Source organism: Lonchura striata, chromosome 2 (genome assembly GCF_046129695.1).
Source record: "Lonchura striata isolate bLonStr1 chromosome 2, bLonStr1.mat, whole genome shotgun sequence".
In the NCBI taxonomy this organism is placed as follows: domain Eukaryota; kingdom Metazoa; phylum Chordata; class Aves; order Passeriformes; family Estrildidae; genus Lonchura; species Lonchura striata.
This window is the reverse complement of record NC_134604.1, coordinates 15,170,918-15,195,095: the sequence shown is the minus strand read 5'-3', so window position 1 is coordinate 15,195,095 and position 24,178 is coordinate 15,170,918. Positions and strand designations below refer to the sequence as shown.

Below are 24,178 nucleotides of genomic sequence, written 5' to 3'. Positions count from 1 at the left end.
CCCCTTTGAGTAAAGTTCATGGTCACCATCTATCCACAAATGGCAAGTTTGCCATCAGTCCTGAAGTTGGGCAATATTAAAAAGTTCATGGAAAGCAGCATCAGATGGAGTCTCGCTACAGAAGTGCCATTCTCTCAGAACTCAGAGGGAAGGTTTATTTAGTGTATTCAAATGCATTCAAATGGCCACTAAAAGCCTCTGCAGTCTTGCTTTTCCCGACTACAGAGCCTTTTATCTCAGGATTATTTGGACAAAACCTTCTGTCCTTTCTTTAGCTTCTAGAATACAGAAATGGGACTATAAATATCCTTGCAGTATTGGCAGCACACTGCCAAGTGTAATAAAGGAAAAGCTGCAGATCATCTTTGTGGAAGTCAGTTAAAACCTAAGGTTCCATTCAAACACAAGCCTACAAACTTCCCCACTAAAAAGGTTGTTGTCATAACAGTAAAGGCTACAATACTGGCACAGGATATTTAATTTTAAAGATACAATTAAATTATAGCAACTGTGAGATAGCACATGAGAATTTAACCTAACAATCAATGCTCATATTTTTAAACTGCTGACAGGCAGAAGCCCACTCACAGGATCAGCTGTGCCAAAGAACTTTAAATATGCACTTCTACATGTTCTGAAGAGAAATTTAAAAACCCAAAACATACCACAAGACCCCTGAAAGAACAAATTAGAATACTTTTATGGGAAAGAGAATTAACCAATTACAACCATGACCCTAATAATGCATAAGGTATGGGCCCCATTCTATGGAAAGAAAAGCTTATAGCCCCTTCAAATTAAAAGTTCCAGCTACACTCTTGTTAGAGTGGAGCAAGGATAAAACTGATTTAAAGAAAATTTACTTAAGGAACTGGAAACCTAAGAAATGTAAGGAAATATTTTGTAGTGCTATATAGACAGTTTGAACAAAAGTGACATCCTTTCTTCACTAAATGGATACTTCCTCTATTTTTTCACAATCTATGGTTTATAAAATCTATTTTTATAAATGTCTGTTCTAACTTCAAACATCCCTTCCTCAGCAAGTAGAAATACTGACTGATCCCACATACTGCTCAAGACACCAGGAACTGACACTCAAAGCCAAAAGTGAGTGTTGGAGAATTCTACAGCTTCCTTGTAACAGCTACAGACAAGATAGATCTTTGAGCTGGGAACTCAGCTAAAGACAGACAATTTCCTGCTGTGAATAATTCAAGACAGCCCCCAAATAATGACTTTACTCATGAACTTCCTAGTGCTGTGCAAGGTTGGCTTCAGCACAAAACCACTTAATGCTGCTAATCAAAGTAACCAAACATTGCTATCTACAACAAGCCTAAATGAATACCAGGACTGTGTTTCTTGTCTTAAAATCTCAGTGTCTGAACATCTAACCAAGATGCCTAAGCACTGGCTACACTTACTCTGGAAGCAATGCTCATATATGTCCACACCCAAAAAGTTGGAAGAATTGCTGTAGACTTCACTAAAGAGAGCACTGACTGAGAAATTATTTTTATAAGTTTCTGGGAACAGACAGCTGTTAAAACATACTGAATAATAGCATTTTCCTAAATCTACAATAACACCACCTACAATTTGGATGGGGTAAGCTTCTTCTTTCAAGTAACTTTAGGGCATAACATAGTAGCAAGAACAAGAAACTTTTTAAAAGTGAGTTGAGAGAAGAATGTGATAATACACTGCAGAGTTGTGTGGTTCAACATTTGATATTGAATTTACACTGCTAATTAAAGTTGACTGGGAAACTCTGTGAAGAAAATGCTTTGCCTCCTACATAACTGAACATTCTTTCAGTTATGAAGGAATACCATAAATCCTACAAATCTTGAACTCTGTTTTCTGGAAGAAATGTGATGGCCAAAGACTGCCCAGATTAGAATGTTCTCTTCCTCTACTATCCCATTAGGGCAGATCTACTTCACGTTGATAATGAAGGAGAGGAAAATGGTCCAAATTCTGTGATCTAGGTGATTCAGTTTATTAATCTGGCTGCCAACTCTAGCAGAGTAATTACTGCTACAAGAGCGAGCTGTAGCTTGCCAAAACCTTACTAAATTTTATTCTAAATTCCTCAAAAATACCTTGAAATTTTACTTAATTTTACAGCCAAACACAAGATATTTTGAAGATACTATCAACAACTTACAGTTACTTCATAAACAACCCTGTCTAAAGCACACTCCCATGAAATGGTCCATTCCCCAGGTGCCTACAGGAAGAAGGCATTTTAAAACTACCACTCTTAAAACTGAAGAAAAAATTTCATTCATAACTTGACATGAAAAACAAATCCACAAACCAAACTGCATAACTGACAGCTACAACCTTCAGACTTACTTTTTCCCTTCGAAAATGAACCTAAGTGTAACTTCCAGACACTAGGGCTCTCAAACATAAAGAGGTACATGCATAAGAACAAGTTTACAGATTGCATTTCCTAATTAAACTAACACTGTAAGGAACTTCAAGCCAGTTTGCCACATCTCAAATGCTGCCCTGTTCACTTATCTATTGGCAACCTCATGAGAAGAGGGTAGATAACCTCCTATTAAAAAAAAACCCAAAATAATTCCTATCCAGCACTATAATTCTGTGTGAATACCTAAGAGAGATACTTCTGGAAGAGAGAAAAATTGATCCAAAGAGGAGAAAATAATTTGTGTATTTCAGAAAAACAGGAATGCTGTGAGAAGGCTTAACATATGAAATTTAATCAAGCCTCAGTTTCCCTCTTGACTCATTCCAATTCAGGCAATCCCTTAAAATCCTAACACTGCAATATATCTAAAGGCCAACCCTCCACTATTACAATCACAGTCCAAAACATTTAAAAGTCAAGTATAGGTGACTGTGATCCATTTGAAACTATTTTGTACACACAGCAATCATTTCTGGGTTCTGCTGGACTGTCAGAATGCTGGCATTATAAATGTATGTGGTTGCAATAAGAACCAAAAGATCTTTAAACCCAAAACCAGCCTTAAAACATGAATGCCAGCAAGAGACTGGACCAACAGAAGACAGCTGACTGAAAACTAAATTAAGAGAAGGCAGGAATAAGAAGGAAAGGTAATTCTATATGAAAAGAACTGTTATGACTTCCTTCATTAACTACTTACACACTATTTTGAGACTTCAAATAGAAATGAAACTAATGCAGGTAAACTTCAGAAATTCAACTGGATCCCAGCAAACTATTCTTACTGGTTATCATCTGAACAAAAGATTTCCTAATAAATTTCCTCCTTTTTCAAATTCCTAGTTTTACAATTAAAAGTAACATAATCTGCTAAGTAGAAAAACATTGCCTTAAAATAACTGGACAACTGGTGTACTGAAAAGCAAATGCATTTTGGATTGGTTTTTTCCCCCCATATTAAAAAACCTAAAGTGCTTCTATAAGAGGGCATCTCCTAGTTCAAGTAACTTAATGCAGAAAAAATACCAGTTTTCCTTAATTTTTGATTGTAAGAATCTTAGGAAACTTACAGATTTTCTATGTTAGTTCTAGCTTATTCTACTCTGATCAAATAATGTTTTATTCTGAGTTCAGTACAGAGAACATAACTTGGCCACTTGTTATAAGCAAGGTTTCCAGCTAAACCTGATTGTTGGAATGATGTTGACTACTAAACCATGAATAATTAGCAAATTTACACATCAAAGTTTAAGGCTATTTCATCACAAAATGTATTTCCACAAAAAGAGTTTGTCAAGGTGCAGCTTGATTTTTTTTCCCCAACATTCTGGCATCCTAAAGTAAGCCATAATCTCAATAATTACCAGACTATTTTTAAGAAGTGGGATTTCAAAATGGCTTTCTAGTTTGGAATGTGAAAGAAGACAAAGCTGTTTTGTGTGATTTAAGCTATTAAATCTCTACACACACTTTGAAATGGAAGCATAATGCAGAGTATATGGCAATCTATTTTTAAATTAGCATCTATCACTCCTTAATTATTCAGCTATAAATATTCCCTACAGATGACATTGATGCAGCTGGAATAGGGTCACCTCTGGCCCACTTCAGTGCTCACAGTTTGGAGACTGATGCATAATGGGCACAGAAAAAGCTCCCAAGCATTCTGTCCACACCCAGCCCACAGGGATCCTACAAACAACACCAGTTCTTGTTCAGCAGGAGGGGTGAAGGACAAGGGGGTATAGAGGGAAGATGCACCTCAGTGCAATGGGTGCTCTGGAGTTACTCAAACTGTGCAGGAATCACAAAGCTGCACATCACTCATGGATAACAGAAATTAATGTGGCATTACGAAATTAAAGGTTATTGCAATCTTGATGTTTGCCCTTTGATCCAAAAAGAACCATTCAGAAAAAACCCAACCTGTTTAAACAGTTAATTTTACTTTGCATTTTACAAAAATATTCCAACTGTCTGTAGAATACATGAGACATTTACTGTACCTACACTGAACCGTAGTAAATGCATGAAGAATCAAGCTTAGGATGGCTTTCAAAAACAACAATTAACCTCACTCTGTTAATCATATTGATCATTAAATAATGGGTTTCCAGCAGATCTGCTTACAGAATTCTACTATATGTGAATGAACAGCATTTTTAGACTGTTTCTCATCATGAAAAGCAACTTTAAAAGAAGCATTGCAATCAGCTATGGCTGGGTATAGCGCATTTCCTGTCACACGCACCCTGTGGCTCATCAAGTGACATGGATCCAAGCTGTTTGTTAACCACTGAAGAAGGAGAATCTGAAACAAAAACGAGATTTCAACTTAAAACATAAGCAGCAGAGAACTGCACAGCAATGTCACGATCATATGTTAGTTTAAAATAAAAAAGCAGCAACATAAGGAAGCTTTGGGTTTGTTTAATGAGCAGCCAGCCATATTGCATTTTCTAGGCATGACAGAAGCAAAGCCACTTGTTTCAAACCATTATTTATTCACTGAACAGCCTGAAGCTTGCTGACATATTGATAATGAAAATGCCTGTCCATTACCAAATATTTTACTGTGTTCTTCACACTTCTGACATGTCAGGAAAAACACTGAAGAGTCACGACTCCTAAAGCCTTTGCTCCTGCTACCAAATGACACCAGTATTTCACACCATGTGCAAAATGTAAATTTCAGAATATTTACACTTCAGCATAAAATACTCCCTGGCATACCAGCACCTCCAGTATTTAAATACTGTTTTAATAATAATGTTTAAGAACATCAAAGCACCAAAATACATCCCACTTATATGATAGTTTGGTAGTTCTGCATTCTTAGATGCTGCACCTCTGATGACTGAGAACAAGTCTTGATGCGTTTATCACAGTACAACACCCATCAGTCTTACAAGCATCCCCATCAATCTCATAAACAAAAAAATAAATAGAATAATCACCCCCTTTCAGCAGATAAGTGCCTTTTTTCCCCCTGACACAACCAGTTAATAACTATCACCAGCACTCATTCATTGCACAGACACAACAGATACAATATTCAGTATTTCCCTTGTCACCTCTGAAGACCACACCTTACTTCTGAAGATGACCTGATATGCATAAATTAATGCAGCATTCAAAAGATATTGGCTAGAGTATCATATCTTGGTTCCACTTGATAATCATGTATTATAAACAAATTCATCATAAACTAAAAGGATTTCATATCCTGTGTTACAAAGTGAGGCACAGTCTGCCAACATCACAGCATGCTAAATGAATTTTAACATAAATGTACATCCTATATGAAGAGAGCAATGAAATAATACTCTCTCCTACAGGAAGCTCCCTTCCAGCTTTGAGCCAGAATCACTAGCAAGACTTATTTTGCAGTACACCATAAAACCTGCTAAATTGACCAAGCTGCTTTAAAGAGGTATATTCTCAAGCAGTCACTCCCTCCCAGCCATTGGTGGAAGCCTGGCAGTGTGCTCCTTTGCCACACTGATATTCAGGTGCAGGGAAGGGGAGGAGGAGCAAAAGTGAGAGACCAGGAAAGTCTGAGGCAGTGTGTTCTGGAGGCTGCTTTGTTTTGGGAACTGGGCTTGCACAGCTTATTTCTGTAACTGAGGAACATTAAATTGGTTCTGGTTTGTCTTCCTTGCTCAACCATGCCCATGCCTTGCACCAAGCACACCTAAGTCAGACCACAGAATTTATCATCTAGATTTATGGCATGTAGCTATTAAGTAGAAGATTTGTAGCATTAATATATTTTAATTTTCAAAAGGGAAGTGCGCTTTATATATAATATCTAAATCAGAAGAGAAGGATTTACAGCGGAGTTTTTCCAATGGACTAATAAGCCACCTTTTAGAAGGTAAGTCAGAGCAAAAAGCTGGTGTACAGATGTTCCACATGATGAGATGATCTTCTGTTCCAGCTGACTTGGCACAGGAATCTCTGCCTCTTTCAAATTCCTTTCAAGGAATTTGTGCCTCCTTCTTTGATCTTGGATTCACAAAGTCAGTGGCTAGGATTAACTTGTATCAGAAGTGCTAAAGGGAGGACAGGTCCTGGACTGCAAGCTGATAAACCAAATGCAGGACAGCGAATCAAGCCATGCTTTGCTCCTGCACTCCAATCCTTTCTAAAAGCTCAATGCCCTTATTTGAAAGGTGTTTTGTGCTGCCAATTATTTCTCTTGGCTGGAAAAGCTCATCTCGTCAACTCTGTAATTCAGATCGGTATGATCAGAAGACTGAACTAACATATATTAAATAGAAACATTAAGAAATTACATCTACTACCCTTACCAGCACTTCTAGTTTTATTAAGACCTCACACTACACAGCAGTAAGTAAAAAAGTAGGTATGTTTTGCCATTCAACCACAGTGAGTGAGAATGAAAAGGTTTCCATGTAGAAGTCTATGGCAATGGAGGCTTAAACTTCCCACATCTCACTGTTACATCCAAGTCTCCATACAACATTGTGAATGCATTTCACTTTAATAAATTAATATTTAACCAACATATAGGAAACATCCTAAATACCTGAATTAGCATGGTTAAGAATGGAGTTGTTTGTAGCAATTTGAAACCTCCTTGTTTCCTTTTCCAAGTACCCTGCAGCCACAGATCACCAGCACCCCCTGAAGTGGCTCTGCAGTCTGGAACCCCCACCTTAGGTAGGGGAATCAGCATGACCATGAAACCAGCCTAGAGAAGTTCAGCTAAATGCCTCCTTTTTTAATATATGGCTTTGTTTTGTAAAAAAAATCTGAAAAAATACTTTCATAATTTCTTATAAAACTTTTGGAGAAAAAAAAAAATAAAAAGTATTACCAAAACTGTGCCATATAGTTAAAAAAACCAAACAAAAACCCAGACTCTTACCTGAGCCTTCACAGGCTGGGTCTACATCCCAATGCAGTTCACCACTGGTTGTAATGTCACCAGTACATTCTATACTGGAGACTACTTAAAGAGGGAACTGGAGATTAATAAATTTGGGGAACCTCAAACAGAAAATAGAAGATCATTTTAAGGTCAGTTATATATTGAAGGATTTTCCTATAGTATGGGCAATCAGCACCTGACTTCACCAAAATATTAGCATGCCACTTCAGTTTTGGTTGAAAAAAAATCTTCCTTGCATCACCAGCTTCAGGGTGAGGTGTAAAGCAGTGAGAACTGTTTTAGAAGTCCTTAACTTGATACATGTAGAGGAATCTAAGAAATTAAATACTTGATTTAATAACTATGAATAATTGCTTTCCACAGTGAATAAGCTCTCACATGTTGTGCACTTCAAATATTATTTCTATATGTTCAAATAAAATTTCTACATCTGAGTGTTAGCAAAGAATCTAATGACAAAAACTGCTGCCATTCCCTCATTCTTCTCCAAAAGCTTTAAGGCAGAAATGAAGGTCCAGTTTGCTCTGCTTTAAAGATTTACAGTTTAGATCAACCAAAAATTGAAAAAAAAAATGTCAATTTGCAGCACAGGTTCTGCAATATGCCACCATGCACATGTATATATCTGCATCCCGCAGTAAATGCAGTCTAAAGCAAATTTTTTTTTCCTCAAGAAAAAAAAAAAGCAAGGCTAATATCGATTCATGTTTTTCTACGTAACATTAGGTACAATGACCACAGCAGGAACCCTTAATCTATAACAGGTTTTTTCTTTTTCATTTCACGATCAGCAGGTTCATGTTTCTGTTTCTGTTCTGGAATTCTGTTGAATTCCATCTCCTTAAAATTCTGAGAATGAGAAGTGATGCAGTAATGGTGATGCATATGTGGCATAGCAGCGATAACAACAGGCTAAAAAGGATTACTTTCTTTGGTGTTTGCATATAGCACATAAATGCAGTTGTTTAAATACTGTACAGGATCTAAATGGTATAAAATGCCACAAAAATGCAAGTAAAAACTAGGCTTTGAGGGAGAAATCATACAATAAAAAAAAAAACAAACTAAACTGAAATATTTACCATAGTTTCCCTAATTAAACAAAGTGGCTACCAAAAAAATCTGAATCTATTCAATACCTAAGCAAAGGCTTGAAGACAAAATAGGCCTGATCCATGCAGCATACACTGCTTCTAAAATTCAGCCAAATTCCGAATTTAGACAATACTTAAGAGGGGTATCCACTAAAACAAAACCTCTGTCATCTGAGACCTTTTGTCTCAGAGTCAAATAGTGAATCATTATTCATCTCCCTTTCACATTCAAAAATATGAACTTTTGACCATATTTTTCTAAATAGTGAAGGTTAACTACTACAGATTGATCTTACAAATCCTCATGTAACAGGGAGACAGAGTAACAGTCTAATTTTCTATTAAACCTGTAAAAGCTTTCAGCTCTTGACATTTCTACTTGTAATTTCTTACACAGCTGGGATATTTTTCTTCAGTGCCTGAAAAGATAAGGATTAATAATGAAGTACAAATCAAAAGAAATAGCCTTAGTCTTACACTGAACTCCCTCCAAAATTGCAAGTGCAAATTATACAGGTTTTATCAGAGCAGGGATTGAGAACTTGCAGACACATTTTGCAGTGTAATGTTTTTGTTTGAAAATTTACAATATGTGTCTGAAAACAGAATACCTGACTCATGACAGGGCAGCAAAGACAACCTTTCGGGAGAAAAAAAATAGACATTGTGTCTGTATAGGAATTTGTTACTTTTAAAAGACTCCAAATAACTTAGAACTACTCACTTATTTTTCTCCTACCATGTTTCTGAACAGCCAGCTAAGCACAGGGTTAGAAAACAACTGTGTCTATGGAGAAGCAAGAGACCAAAAATGTGCAGCTCTGGTTTTCCAAAGGAATAGATTTTGATTAAGCAACTTGCAAAAATAAATTTTGGGAGGTCAGAAAATGAAAACAAAACAAAGTAACTTTCAAAAAAAAGAAACGAGCAACTACAGAGAATCTCTCCATGCCCAGAGTGCAGAAATCTTATGAAGGAAATAAAAAATGCAAAGGTGATCCCCAGTCAAAAGAAATTAGCTTTGTTCCCTCCCAGAGCAGGGGAAGGAGGAATGCAATGAAAGAAGCTGACGAAGCACAACAGGAATATATAATTTTTACATATTCAAATAGGAAAGAAAAGACAGTGTAATCTTTTATCAAATTTGTCTAGAACAAATTGACCAAACATATTAATATTTTCAAATTTAAATTTCTCCTTTTATAACTTCCACTGCTTATACTGCTGAAGGCAACAATTCCACCTACCAGATCAAACCTCAAGAAGTGACATCCTAATGAGCTGGAGGTCAGGGGGAAAAATGGTTCCCCTTTTGTCTCCCTAGAAATAAATGTTCCCACAGCACTGAGTAAATCTGTCTTTCAAAGCAATTATTTAGTAAGTAAAATGGTTAAATTTGCAAATTCATTGTCATTACATGCAGATAGAGATAAATATTTGAGTATTAGTTCCCTCCAAGGCTGTATATGTGGCTCCTGGTGATCCCAAACAAAAGGACTGGACATTTCCAATAGTTCCCTTAAAGTTTTAAGTATTTGGGAACTCAAAAGAATCCAAGAGGCAGTGTTGAGGCAGTCCAAACTGTGTACAAGACCCTCTGCCTCCCAATCAATGCAATTACTCAGCTTCAACCTTTCCATTTGTGGCACTATGGATCCTACAGTGTGCTGTCGGAACCCCACAGGCAACAGGGAGTAAAAAAATTACATTGCATTCTTGAAGGAGCACTCAGGAAGAGATGGGAGAGATGTATCAAGTGAAACCCAGATCAACACACCCTTCAGAGGCAGTAAAATCCCTACAGATAAACCTCCAGACACAGAAACTTTATTCCCTACTTCAATTCAGTGGGAAGCAATTTAGCAAAAAAAATTTTTAATTAAGCCATTCTGAAAAGGAAAGTTCAAGATTTATTGACTGTGTTACAATTTTTCCTCTATCAATACTTATATTTGAGTTAATAAATTCTGATGTTCAGTTTACTGAAAACAAGAAAAAAGACAAAACCAAAATTGGTGGATTTTGGTTTGGTGGGGTTTTTTGTTTGTTTGTTTGTTGTTTTTATTTTGGTTTTTTGTTGTTGTTTTTTTTTTGTCCTGGCAGGAAATTGCAGTCCCCTACAAGGTCACCACTACCACTGTTGTTCCTGCTCTCCTCCTACAGTTAACAGGCACCCATGGCTGCCATCCTTAAGATGGCACACTCCCTCCCAGGATGTACTGGTTTCCAAAACACTCTCAAAACCTCACTGCAGTATTTCCTAGTGTAGAAAGTTATTCAAAATTCAGTAACTGCATATTGTGACTAGAGCATCAGCCACTGTTACATCAAATTGCTCTGTAGGGTTCCAGATTAAAGAATAGACTGAACCATGGCAAGACAGCTTTAAATGTGTGACACAAGCCTTAAAAGCAATTTAGCCACATCTCAACTGTCACAGGATTTATCCACAGAAGAGACACTGCTAGACATGACTTTGCAACACAAAGTACACTGAATTCTCACACAGCATGCAGCTCACTCATTTTTACACGGTGCCACGACAAAGTTTGCTTTAAGTTTATGCTTTAGGGTTTGCCTCTTTATTCATATGCATGCTTCTGCCCTAACTTTCTCAAATATGTTATTGCAAACATATTTGAGGCTTTCTTGTAATCATTTTTAATTTCAGTAAGACAAGAGAGAAAAAGGATGGTGAAATGAAAAGTTGCTCTGTTCAAAAAAAAAGGAGAGTATATCTGGGGACTTTGGCTAGGGAGAAGTATTTTCACTACACTTATTGTAAAACCATAGCACAGAAGAGTGCCAAAACTCTGTTATACTGAGTTATTAACTCTGATTTAGAACACATGCTAACCTTACAAAGCCAAGTTGTAAATGTTACTGTTGAATACAAGTAGCACCAAAATGCAATTTCAGTGTGCAATTCTCCTACTCAGAACACAGCAATTTCTTGCTCAGCTGCTCTAATGACCATTGCACAAGCCTGATACCATGCACCTAGAAAACCATTTCCACATAGTGCCACTCAACCCACGCATGTTAGATCAATAAGCCTGCCCATCCAACTATTTCCCTGACCGTGTGATGATAAACACCACCACATGCAAGGCAAGACAAGCAGCGAATGCAGGAAATGCCTTGTTCTGGAGGAGAAGCATCTCAGCAAACAGCAGCACAAACTACAGCTACATCATCTGCTGGAGAAACCTTGGCAAGTGACAACCTGCTGCCTGAGGGTGCTGTGAGGAGCCCTTAGGGGTGGGCTGCTCAGGAGAGGAGGGCTGTGCTGCAGAACCCTCAGCCAGCTCTCGCTGTCTCTGCTGCTCTGCCTTCTTAAGCCTCAGTCGCTGCAGGCCCCTACGGATTATTGCTAACTCGGGTCCCATTAACTCTGACAAACAGGAGGGGAGACAGAGAAAGGGGGAGAGAGAGCATTGAGCAATCAGTATCTACAACAGAGAGGAGGGGTAGGGGGACTGACCAATGAGACAAGCAACAGGTGCTAAGTGTCATTACAGTGAAAAAAAAATAATAACAGCCAGAAATCATAAAATAGAAATATTGAAATTGGTTTTCTCTTCCTAAAGGCATGAATCACAGGACTTAAATGTCCAGGACTTGTGCCATACAATACAGCCCCCTCCCCATCTCCAGCAATGACACCATTAAATAAAGAATTATTTAAGGAAAATAGATACAGCCTGGCTAAATCAAAATAAATCACACAACAGATGTATTCATTTTGATGTTCCACACACAGAATAAATGAGAATATTTGGCGTAAAACTGTGCAACTGTGGTCTACAGGTATGTTTTCAAAATGAATGTAATTGCTTCCTGATGGTTCCAAAAAAAAGGTAAATTTTGATCAAACCAAACCAGTGCAAAAAGTAAACTGGAACTATGGAAAGGGGTGGCAGAACAACAGCTAAACCAAAAAGTAGACTTCTCGATGAACTAATTTTTAATTTCAGACATTCTCTGCAGTTGAGGATTCAGAGTTTGAAATCACTGTTAAGTGGTCCTACAGACAAAGTAATTTATAGTATCATAAGCAATTCTTAGTCATATCCTCTTAATAGATTATTCTTTTAGTCCCATCTTTAGAGGCTTCACTGTTTTCATAATTTTGTCTTTATTAATTTGCCAGTTAAACTATTTTGGCATGTTAAGTTCATTGCCTGATTACCAGTACTTTTGCAAACTGCTATAAAATGTCCAAGCAATTTTTTATTCTTTCCATGCTCTTTGCAGATTTCCTCCACTTACTCAAGTGCTGTGGCATGTGCTCCTCTTTATATAACACAGATTGTGTCTTTAGCAGTGCCTGAATCACACTGAAACGTTAAAACACTAGAGAGCATTACATTGGCATGGGACCTCTCAGCCAGGCAAAAGCTTAACAAATATTCTGTAACCCTTATCCACACAGTAAAAGAAACAAATTTTAAATTTTCTTTTATAAAGAGAAACAAACCCAAAACCAAAATCCAGTAATTGGAAAGTTAGTGATAAGCATCGGTTAATACTGAATGATCATGACGTTTAATGTACTTAGTCTAATATAATTTCTGGGAAAAACATTCTAGTTTATGGTTGACAAGGTGTAAGAAAAATAAAGATATAGTTCCTAAAAGGAATATAGCATCAAGGAGATTTGCTATGAATTGTTTTTATGTCCCAAAACCATTTATGGAAAGAAAAACTCCAAATAGCCTAGGGAATACTTTTATGGGAATTTCAATGATGCCTAAAATTGCAGTTTTGAGTATTTGCTGCTGATTCACTTCCACTGAGTTAAAAGACAGCCACAGTTTAAGATGTAACAAGAACTACAATACCAAATGTAAAAGCTGCTATCCTGGATATGCTCAGTGACAACACATTTTAATATATTCCAGAATGTCTAAGCAAATGTTTATTTTGCCAGCAAATGGAGTGAAGAAATAGAAATAAATAAAAAAAACTCCAGTTATTGCCACATTCCCACTCAAAATTTAAAAGCATCAGAATTTAAAAGTATCAGAACACGTATTAGAATTAAGCTTCGTACTAATTAGCCAACTGGCCCCCTGCATCTCCTCCCAGTGCTACCAGTATCTGGAATTTTATTTATGAAAACAAAAGGCATTACATTTTACTGATTGTTGTACCTGATGTTTACTAGTGGCTTAAAACATCATCTCATAACTAATACACAAAACCTAAAGTTTTATGCCAAATGGCCCAAGCAGGGCAAGAAAATAAACTTGTTGTATTTTTTCTTAGTGACAAACATGACCACATCCACCAAATTTTCTCATTGTAAACATATATTTAAAAATTATTCAAATGTTCTGGCAGTAACAGGCTACTGAAATTTTGCACTGATTTTGTTGTTTAATTGTACCTTAAATGTTCAAATTTCTAGAATATATATTCTGCTAAAGAAATCTGTCCTGCCAAGATCCAGCACTAAACCATTTCTGTACTGACTATTTTGAACAGGTACTTAATCTCTTAATACTTTGGAAAGTAATTCAGATATAGAAGCTCAAATGCTTACCATGTGACACATTTTCTGGAACACCAACAATAAATTCGAACTGTGTATTTATGCAAAGGTATTGTGATTTCAAACACAGGATTACCATGAGAGCCCATGCTGAGTGTAAAAATGATTTATCGAAAGCTGTTTATAGGCCTGGGTTAGGAATTCATGCTCTGATTCTAAATAAGTCATTTCCTGAAAATGCATCCTTCATTTGCTGACTCTGCTACAATATTCAAACTTGTATCTGCCATGACTTTACACAAAACTTGGCTGAAAAACCTTTTTTCCTTCTTCCACCTTCAAAAATGCCTCCCCAGTCACCCACCTCTTACAACACACTTCTGTCTGGGCTTCCTACTAGGCTTCCTACTAAGCTCCACAGTATTTAAACTACTATTAGCACTTTCCCTCTCCTGTCACCCCAAAAAAGCAGCAGGTTTTATTTGTCTTTAAATGCAGGTGAACAAGCTCAGGGAATCCTGCCCTTGATGAAGAGGGCTATGTTTGCAGATAGATTTATAGACTACAGACTGTGAGTAAATAAAATCTCACAACTGAGCACAGCCACGGGTTATCAGGGTACATAAACATTGCAAAATGGACATTCCCAATTCTCAATGTCCCAAAATGGACACTCCCAATTCCCAACACCTGCTCATTCATAAACCCAGCGCTGCTCAGGAACTTCCCCTCTTCCTGAACTCATTCATGTTACCCAAAAACTTGTTCTACAGACACTCCAGTGTCTCTTTTGCATTGCTTCTGAAACAGGATACTCCTTAGGTGTGCAAATGCCTTGTACTACATTTATACCTGCATGAGTCCTGTAGACAATTTTAAGCTGCCAATGTGACACCCTGCTTAGACATAGATAAAGACTCTATCAAGTATTATACAGCAAATTAGAAAGCATCCATTGTCTGTCAACCACCACTACCCCTTCCAAAACGAAATATATTCTGAAGTCCAACGTAACACTGAGAAAGAAGAACTCTTAGAAAAGAGCTGGATTAAGAAATAACTTCAGCTTCATGCTAGCAGAATAAACTTTTGCTTAGAATTTCAAGAAGATTCAGAGAAAAATATTTTTCTGGTCAGCACAGATTCCTTAAAATGCAGGCTAGAAAATGCATCACAATTCCAGAAATCCTCTCTGATACATTACCTTTTTGAAACTTATAAAGTGTCAATAACATAGCTTGAAGCAATAATGTTTAATATGTTAGATACTGACTCTGAAATGTTGAGGAAGGAGGTTCCTCCTGAAGGAGACATCCCCTACCTGCCCTGATTTTAACAGGCAGAGGTTCTGCTATTCATTGCATTGATGCTGCTACAGCCAAACCCCAGTGGAAGAGGGCAAGATGTCACTATACTCCATGAAGACAACAGTAAGTTTAGAAAAAAAATAAGCAAAAAGTTTTTATTTCTACTTCAAAATACTGGTGATCCCCTTGCAAATTTCTTTTTCAGACAAAGGTACAGAGCTGATGGTTTTACTCTTTCTTTAAACCACAGCTGCAACCACTAGGTAACTATAAAACACTTAAGTCTCGTTAAGGATGTGCAAGGAAGTAAACAAATGGAGATCAATTACCCAAAATATCCTAAAAGAGAATTGTTTCTTATTTTTCACAAACAATGACAAGATGGATTTCTTCTCACCAGACTGATGCAGCACAGGCTGAGTTGAGGCCCCAAAAGAAGGCCTTTGCTCATTATCAGGAGAGGACAGTAATGAAGTTGAAGGGGGACTTTCTGTTGAAGATGACGTTGAAGGAGCTTGAGCTGACATGGTAGAAGAGGAAGATGATGGAAGCTGTTCAGAACCATCTACTTCCATTGCAGTTTCTGATTCTCTGCTAGGTGCCATGTTATTAGTAGCAGGAGCATCAGTCCGATTAGTCCCACCTTTGATTAAAAACAGAACAAAAAAGCAAGAAAAAGAGCTCAAAAGTAAACTTACTCTGCCTCCAAAGATCCGTTTGCACTATCATTTCTATGGCAAATAAATGTACTCAGTTCTTCACTGCACTAAAATTTTATTTACATCTAGGAAAGGCTGATATTCCAAGCCTGCACATCCACTATAAACACAATTTTTGTTCTTGAAAAGAAGGAAATCACCTCTGGACCGTGATCTTCCTCGTCCTCGATTGCTCTGTGCAACTTCACTGGCTTCTTCAAACCACCTTGATAGCATGTCTGACATCCTCTGCATCAAAGAGACATTGGGACTCTGCTCCCCTGTAGAATAAGTGGTGCTGAAGTTTTAGTCTGCAAGTTTACCAAACAGTTCCTTTCCCCTCCCTCATTTCTTCCAGGAATGGAGACCACCCCTCACCCCCTTCTCCCAACAGCTCCCTTGAGCCTGTTCCCAATGCCCTTGTCTATCCTCATTTCCACATTACAGGTCTCTGACCCTCTGCTGGGATCCCTCATTCCCCTCCTGTACCTCAAGCAGAGCAGCTCTGACCTTTAAAAATGGAATTGCACCAGCCAAAAAAAAAACAGACTAAAGGTGGTTAAGGATGCCATAGGGAATATTATCATAATATTCAAAAAAAGCCCACAGGCAACAGAACCACATGCAGATTGTAAAGGAGCAGATGGGATCACACCCCCCAGTGTTTCTAATCCAGTAATTCCAAACACTGGAGGAGCAAAAAAACAGACTAAGGTAAGAGGACAGGCTCATGTTCTCTCCTTAAACAGTATCTCCTACTGCCTGTGTCAGGTACAGAATCCTAGACACTTCTAGTTTGGGGAAAGAACACCGGCACAGAAAATCTGGAAAGGGAAACCGTAGACAGAAAAGGGAGGAAGATTTAAGGGAACTGGAGTCAAATACATGGAACCCCACAGCTTGTCAGATTTAAACAGAAACACATTATTACATGAAAATGAAAATGAGTGATAAAAAATGTTCTGCCCTGCTTTGGTATTCCAATTTTTGATACACAAGCATTGCTTTGTAAATGTTTTCTTTACTAAAACCTCAAGCAATTAATATATTACAAACATGAAAATATACGCATAAAAATTAGCCACCCTGTGTTACTGAATGACATAATAAAAATGAAAAGTGTAATATTAGAATCCTATTGCTTTGAATGCCAGTCCCCTAATGTAACCATTAAAGAGCATTTTACTTGTTATTGTGATTGCATATGAGATGAGACTGGGAAAAAAATAAGTGCTGGTGTTAGTCCCTGAGCAATGACAACTGACACTTAGATCAGCCTAACTGAAATAATACAATTTTCCTAGTAAGAATATTTTCAATATTTTCAATTTCAAAAATCATTGTACAATAGCAGCTCTGTGCTAAACTCCAAGAAAACCATCTTAAGGCTTGGCTGATTGTTAAAACAAGGACAATCTGAAGCACGTATTTTGGGAATACTTCAGAGAAACTGGAAAATAAAACCCAAACCAAAGCAAGGAAAAAACCCAAACCAAAACAAAAACCCAACAAAACACAGCAGTAAAGACAACAAGCCCCTTCAAATGCAAATGCTTTTACCATCTCTCTCTCTCTCACTCTCAGGCCTTGCTCTTGGCCCAGTATCTGACCAATCCCCTCTGAGCCGCAGACGTTTAACGGGAGGCTGACGTAACTGGGGGAGAGAAAAAAAAAGAGAAGCATCACAGTTATTTATGTTTTGCAGTACAGGATTCTAAGCCTAAATATAAATCTCTATTTTCTTAAGTCACCTAAATTCATATCTGCCACCAAAACACAGAATGTCAGCCTTATGCTCAGACAAACCATGAATAAGCACAACATTTACCAACAAAATGCATGAGTTTTAGCTTTAACAGCCTGAACAAATGACTCCCAGAACTAATGCAGCTTTTATTTTAAACTAGCTTCATAATGTTAATTGAATTTTGCTATAGTGACCAATAATAATTAAGGTTTTCTTAAATGCAACATGAATTCTGCAGAAATATTCACCTCTTCACATTATAAACTATATGAGTTTCAGTTTACTGAAAGGTGGATTTGCAATTAAACAAAAGGAAAAAAAATCACACATTTAAAAAAAGAACATTTTATGCAAATAAACTCCGATTTTTTAACCTATTTTCTTTTCAGTTTTTATAACACTTTTTTTTACAACAAGAAGTATAAAATCACTAAATAGGTGGTGTTACTTTCAGCAACTTCAAGAGAAACAGAGAGCGCTTTGCGCATTTAGAAAGGCAGGTCAGAGTTTGAAGTCAACTGTATTTGGATATTTCTGGCCTTAACAAAGATAAAGAAACCAACCAACCAAAAAAGAAAAAAACAAACAAACAAACAAACCCCAAAAACAAACCCAAAAATAAAACAAAACAAAAAAAAACCCAAACTAAAAAAACCCCACCAACCAACACAGAACTGCTGACAATTTTAAACTAAATGCCCTGTAGTGAGTGTATATCAATGTTTTAACTTTCATGACTCCACCAGCACATTTTGGAAGAAGTCTTTACATTTCTTCTATTCTATACAGCTTAAAGCCAGGTTGAAATAAAAATATTCAAGCAATTAACATTTTTAGGGATAACAACAAGGACAAAGAATAAGCATTTAAAATCAAAATTTCTGACTGTATTCCTGACTAAGAAAACACATAACATAAAATGTGTTGGAAAATTTTATAAAAAGTTTGCAAACAGATTCTAAGAAAAAGGAGGAAGGAACTGTCAACATCACACTTCTCACAGCAAAAAGGAAAGAGAAATCATCATCACCACATTGATCCTGCAGGTGAGGACAGCAGGATGCTGACAACTCATGGAGAACTCCCTTGTGTCCTCGGACTAAAGATGAGGAACTCGGGATTCAGAGTTTGTGAAGGGGTGAGCAAAACACCAGAGTAAAAAGCAGTGGACGGTTGGGAGAGTGCAGGGAGATATAGCAACAACTTCACTGTAATTAAAGGCATTTTTAAAATATTGATCAGAAAACAGATTGGAAGGGTCAGCATTATTGTAACTGAGCTAATAATTAACAACTGCTTGAGTTTTGAAAATTTTAATATTGCTCAGTAATAGTGTCTCACTTCCTCCAGGAAATGATAACTTTTACCAGGGAGTATTAACATTTGATTTCAAGAAATATGCTTGTCATGGCATGAAAAGTAACAGAACACAGAGTGACCTGCCACTTTTGCTGGTCTTATGTCCCAAGGTTCAGGCAGATGCCGTCTCATCTCCAAGAGCAGGAAATCAGATGAGAAAGAAAACCAGAGTGACAAAATATTGTAAAGAAATACATAAATAAATGTGTATTAAAAATATACCATGTTTGTGACAATCTACTTGTCACACCTCAGTCTATGATCAGCAGCATTATTTTCAGATTAAATGGGAACACAACTGATAGTATTTCTTGTGTGCTGCAAGTTATAAAACATAAAATATTAAAGGAGGGCATCAATCACCTCTTCCCTTCTCTCTTCTGCAGAAGGGACTTTAAGTTCTCGTGCTGTGTCATCCTTGGGATCAAACAAGTAAATGTAATCTGAGGAGTAGCTCACAAGGATCTCTTGGCCATCTTCACTGTAACACAGGGATGTTACCCTGCAGGATTTGTTGTTGAGATGAGGAGGGACAAAACGTGCCACCATTCCAACAGTGCCCCTGCCAGCATAATTCCCTTTATTAAAAAAAAAAAAAAAAAAAAAAAAAAAAAAAAAAAAAATAGAGGGAAGAGAGGAGGAAGAAAATAATTACACATTTACTACTGCAAATTTTCAACAGCTTCAATAAACCTCTTATTTGGCATCCAACAAAAGATAATCAGGGAAAAACCACATATCCTGTAGTTTCTGCAATAATTTTGATCTTGAGAATGACGTACCAGATTTTACAGTCTTAATTATTTTTGTTTACAAATTCTATGTACTTTACGAAAAATAAAAGATACACACACAGGGATATCTAGATGTCTCACATACCCACCACATGGTGTTGTATAGAAACTATCTGTCAAATGTGGCACAGATGGAATTTTTAGAACCAAAAACCACAAAACAATAATGCAAATCTATATCTGCACACAAATGAGAAGGGAATTCCTTACATGAAACTTTGAAAATTTAGATCATACATCTTCTACCCAATTTTTTAAAAAATACTAAATTTTCTTTAAAATAGAATAACATTCTCACTTCAAAACTGCAGAAACAGAATAACAGTCAGTTTGAAACGGCAGAACTATACACTACATTGGATTTATAATGCTTTCCTGATCACTCACCTCCAATCTACTAAATCTTAAATTCTAGAATTACAAGTTTGTGAGCAGATAAAAGTTACCTATAAAAAGCTCTAACACTGAGAAAAACAGACTGTTCCAAAACCTCTGTATTTTACATGTAACTATCAACTACATGGCAGAAATTACTAAATGAAAATCAAGTTTGCTCATTGGACACAGAATAATTGACCTCTTAAAAAACAAAAAAAAAACCAAAAACTCCACGCAATTCCAAACAAGCAACAGAACACTATACCAATATTTTTTAAAAACCAGCCTTCAAAATCTTGATTTTTCTATCTTTTGCTCTCCAGGCCAAATTCATGTTATTCCTGTACTGTACAATACTAAAACACACAGAAGACATTTTAGTCAACCCCCAGAATCTGTTCCCAGGCACTTCTCACAGAATTTTGCTAACCACTGTGATGAAAGGGAGAACTCCTATAGAATGTCAACCTGATGAAAGGGATATTTTTATGTTTAGTGATCTTTACTGTTGCCTTTCTCCTCCATCACAGTCCCCAACAGGAAAATGCTGCACAAAATGACAGATTTTGTGCCAATGCTTATTGACATGAATATCACAACTGTATTATAAATTCCTATGTGCCCAAACACCACACATTATAACCAAGAACTATGTTAAACTAACATAACACATTTTTGTGCATATGAAATTTTTCAATAAAATCCTTAGGTAAGCATGCCAGCTTTCACATGAGGAATTTGCAGCTTTTCAGTGAAATTGTGTTAGATACAGCAGTGACTACTGCAAAGGCAAGCACAGTGCAGGATATTATGGAGTTCGTAAGATCTCCTCCCATAAGAAGTATCAAGTTCCAGCACATTACAGTACAAGACACGAAGTTACTTAAAATTCAGGTGGAGCACTGGAGGCTGCAATTCCTGGCTTTTTGGAATCCTGGAATCACATGATTCAAGACAAAATAAGAGAAAATGTCCTTTCCTGCATTCAGTACACAATGCATTCTGAGATGCATAAAGTAGATTAGGCTTACTTTGAAGAATTCTGCAAATATTGGAGTGAAGTGACTCTTACTACAAACCATAGTTCCCAGAGAAGGAAGCTGTATTTCTGCAGTGTTACACTTCAATCATTCACCACCTATTTTGAAAATAACTTGATTTTGGAACTGCCAGTGGATAGAAATGCTCACTGCACAGTGTGGATCCTACCTGTTGCCCTTGTGCCAAGCATTCTCCTGTCATAGATCCTCACTGAGCTGTCAGAACAGCCTACAGCCAGGTAGTAGGGGATGGGTGGACAGATAGCAACAGAGGTGGCAGCACGACGGCAGTTTATTAAAATATCCTGCAACACACAAAAATGCAGCATTGAAATAATAGCTCTGAATATTTGAAGTGTAATTCTTTGTTTTGTTTCACTACACAGGACACTCCCTTAGTCAAGGAGATTTTGAGAAAATAGGTCTGGCCTGTGAAGATAGATCATAAATGTGTTATCAGAAAAGCCACTGCATAGAAGGAAAACTATCAGAGAAAGAAAATTGGTACCAGAACAACTGAAAAAGAAACCTAACCAAAACAAAAACACAGGAACATTTAAAAATAGATAAGCTAAAAATTACAGACTTATAAACTACCTTGCATCTTGGACTTTCTTATGGAAACACAGTAACTGTGGAGGTGGAAGAGTACTAACTATGCAGAAACATTTTAAATCAATTAAAGGATCAGAACAGGTTCCATCTACAGGCAGGTAACTGGGTAAAGGGAAAAAAAATGAAAAAAACCCTATAACTGGTAAATGTGCACAAGGCTGAACAAAATTAATCAAGAATAACAATACATACTTTGGTAATTTCATTCCAATTCAATACTAAAATTGTTGCTAAAATTCAAACACAGCGGACACTGGTAATACCAGTAATCTAATATAATTCATTACCAAATCTTTTCTTACAGAGGGACAAAGGATGCTCAAGAATACAAGGCTGCAGATGATTCTCAAGGCTCATTTTCTGCCTCCAGTTTTGCACTCTATATTATTAGTGTAAAACAAACTAAAAGATTCTATTTCAACAGACAATTTTTTCTACCGTATCTGAAGCCTCACACCACAGCATTTTTATAAAATAATAAATGCTATAGGAGATATTAAAATTAAAAAAGAAAAATGAAAAGAAGACTCCCCAGCCTTTATTGTTTCTTGGGAAACATACTGCCATTTCTACCAATGACCCTGAAATCTATTATTTCTGAAAGCTTGACCAGAATTCCTATCATGTGTTTGTGCAATTCACAGCTCTACATTTAGGTAACATTTATTAAAAGATTTTTATTAGTATTTTATTTTACTTATTATAATTACTATTAATAAAATAAACTTTATTAAATGGTTTCATTCTTACATCTTTACAATCTTCCTTTGTGCAACTTGTTTTGATGCGAGTATCAAACCATCTAACAGTGCCATCCTCACCACAAGAGAGGAAAGTGTAGGGATCATTTGGTACTGTCATAACCTGCTCAAAACACAAAAAAACAAGATTATTAATACTTCCTGAAACAGCACGAATTTAAAAAGAAAAGCATCAATATGTGGAGCAGCAGCAAGGCAATTAGGCCTCAAGTCAAGCTTTCCAGTGAAGTAATGAGAAAAATTGGAAAACTGATGATGTCTATTCATTTTCAAGAAAAAGTTTTAACTCTTGAAGTTAAAGGAAACTTTTAAATGTCACTTAAGATTAAATATCCACAGGTCAAGGCTTACAGTTGTTTTTAATGCACAACATACATTTACTGCAATCACTTTTCAGATAACTTATCAATTTGCTGCAATAGTTCAGCAAAAGCTCTATTTACTCTATATCAAGTAATAGGAGACAATTACAAACAAAGTCCTTAGAAGTCTGAATGCCTTGAAAATACTAAATGGCTTTTATTCTCATTGGGCTATTCCTTTACATCCTAGGTAGTTCCCTGCAGCAAGTCTGCATTAAAGGCTGTTACCAATCTACCTCCTCACTGCGATTGTTTAATTTTGATAGAGCACTGTACTGAGCCATTTTTCTAAGCTCAGGCCTACTCCAGCTAGGGACAACTCAGATGGAGTCTCACATGAATGGCTTCCCTCAAAGCCTCCTCAAGACAAAATAAAAAAGCAAGTGACCATAATGTTAGATATGACATGAATTCCACAGGCCAGTGAATGCACAGGAAATGCCAGTTTACTTACACTCTGTCTCTTAGAACAGAAAACAAAGGATGTTGTGGCATTATTTTTCTTTTCCTACACTCCTGCTACTATCAGTAGAAATTTATAAAGCAACAACAACCGTTAACAGTGTAATACATTCATGGAACATAGAGCATGAGTGATTCTTTAACATTTTAGATTAGATGATTTATCACCCCCACTTCCCAAAATTCTTAATAAAAGTAACTTATGCAAATCTCTCTATCTGAAATGGGGTGGCAAAGGTAACAGCTGGCTCTCTTGTAAGGCTCAGCACAACTGAGACAATGCTTGCTGTGCCAAATAAGAAGTCTAACTTGTAGAACAAAGCCATGGTTTGAATATCAATAGAACAATAAACTTCTGAGCTATGACCACTATTCCTCAATATATCAGCGTAACATACTGTAGACTGTTTTTCACTACATATTTCATTCAAATTAACTTTATTTGCATAGTTACAAAAATTAGCAATTGTTCTTCAATCCATTAAATTCTTTGAGCATTTAACAGAGCTTTCAGTGAAAACATTTTGCTCCAATAATGCTGCTGAACATGACAAGTTCTTATTTCTAGTACCTGTGTTTTATTTTTGTTCACACTGATGCTATTTCACCCTATACATGTAATATATATACATAGAACTTGTATATGGCAACTTTTATGTCCAGTGTTCACAAACATCCTAAGTACTTCATAAGCAATAAA

The 24,178-nt window shown here is 36.7% G+C and overlaps 1 protein-coding gene across 5 annotated transcripts in view; it reads right to left on the bottom strand.

The window, feature by feature from the left end:
* The window catches only part of DCAF6 (DDB1 and CUL4 associated factor 6), a 74,177-nt gene that overhangs the window by 24,296 nt on the left and 25,703 nt on the right, over positions 1-24,178 (bottom strand). For 3 of the 5 annotated variants that reach the window (XM_021550186.2, XM_021550182.2, XM_021550183.2), the window contains exons 5-12: positions 22,644-22,757; positions 21,448-21,583; positions 19,430-19,644; positions 17,521-17,614; positions 16,122-16,241; positions 15,660-15,905; positions 11,685-11,852; positions 4,698-4,757 (exon numbers count right to left, since the gene is read on the bottom strand). In XM_021550186.2, the coding sequence (XP_021405861.2) occupies positions 4,698-4,757; positions 11,685-11,852; positions 15,660-15,905; positions 16,122-16,241; positions 17,521-17,614; positions 19,430-19,644; positions 21,448-21,583; positions 22,644-22,757 (1,153 nt within the window). The remainder of the gene's footprint in view (positions 1-4,697; positions 4,758-11,684; positions 11,853-15,659; positions 15,906-16,121; positions 16,242-17,520; positions 17,615-19,429; positions 19,645-21,447; positions 21,584-22,643; positions 22,758-24,178) is intronic. The other 2 variants (XM_021550184.2, XM_021550185.2) reach the window with 2 other exon arrangements.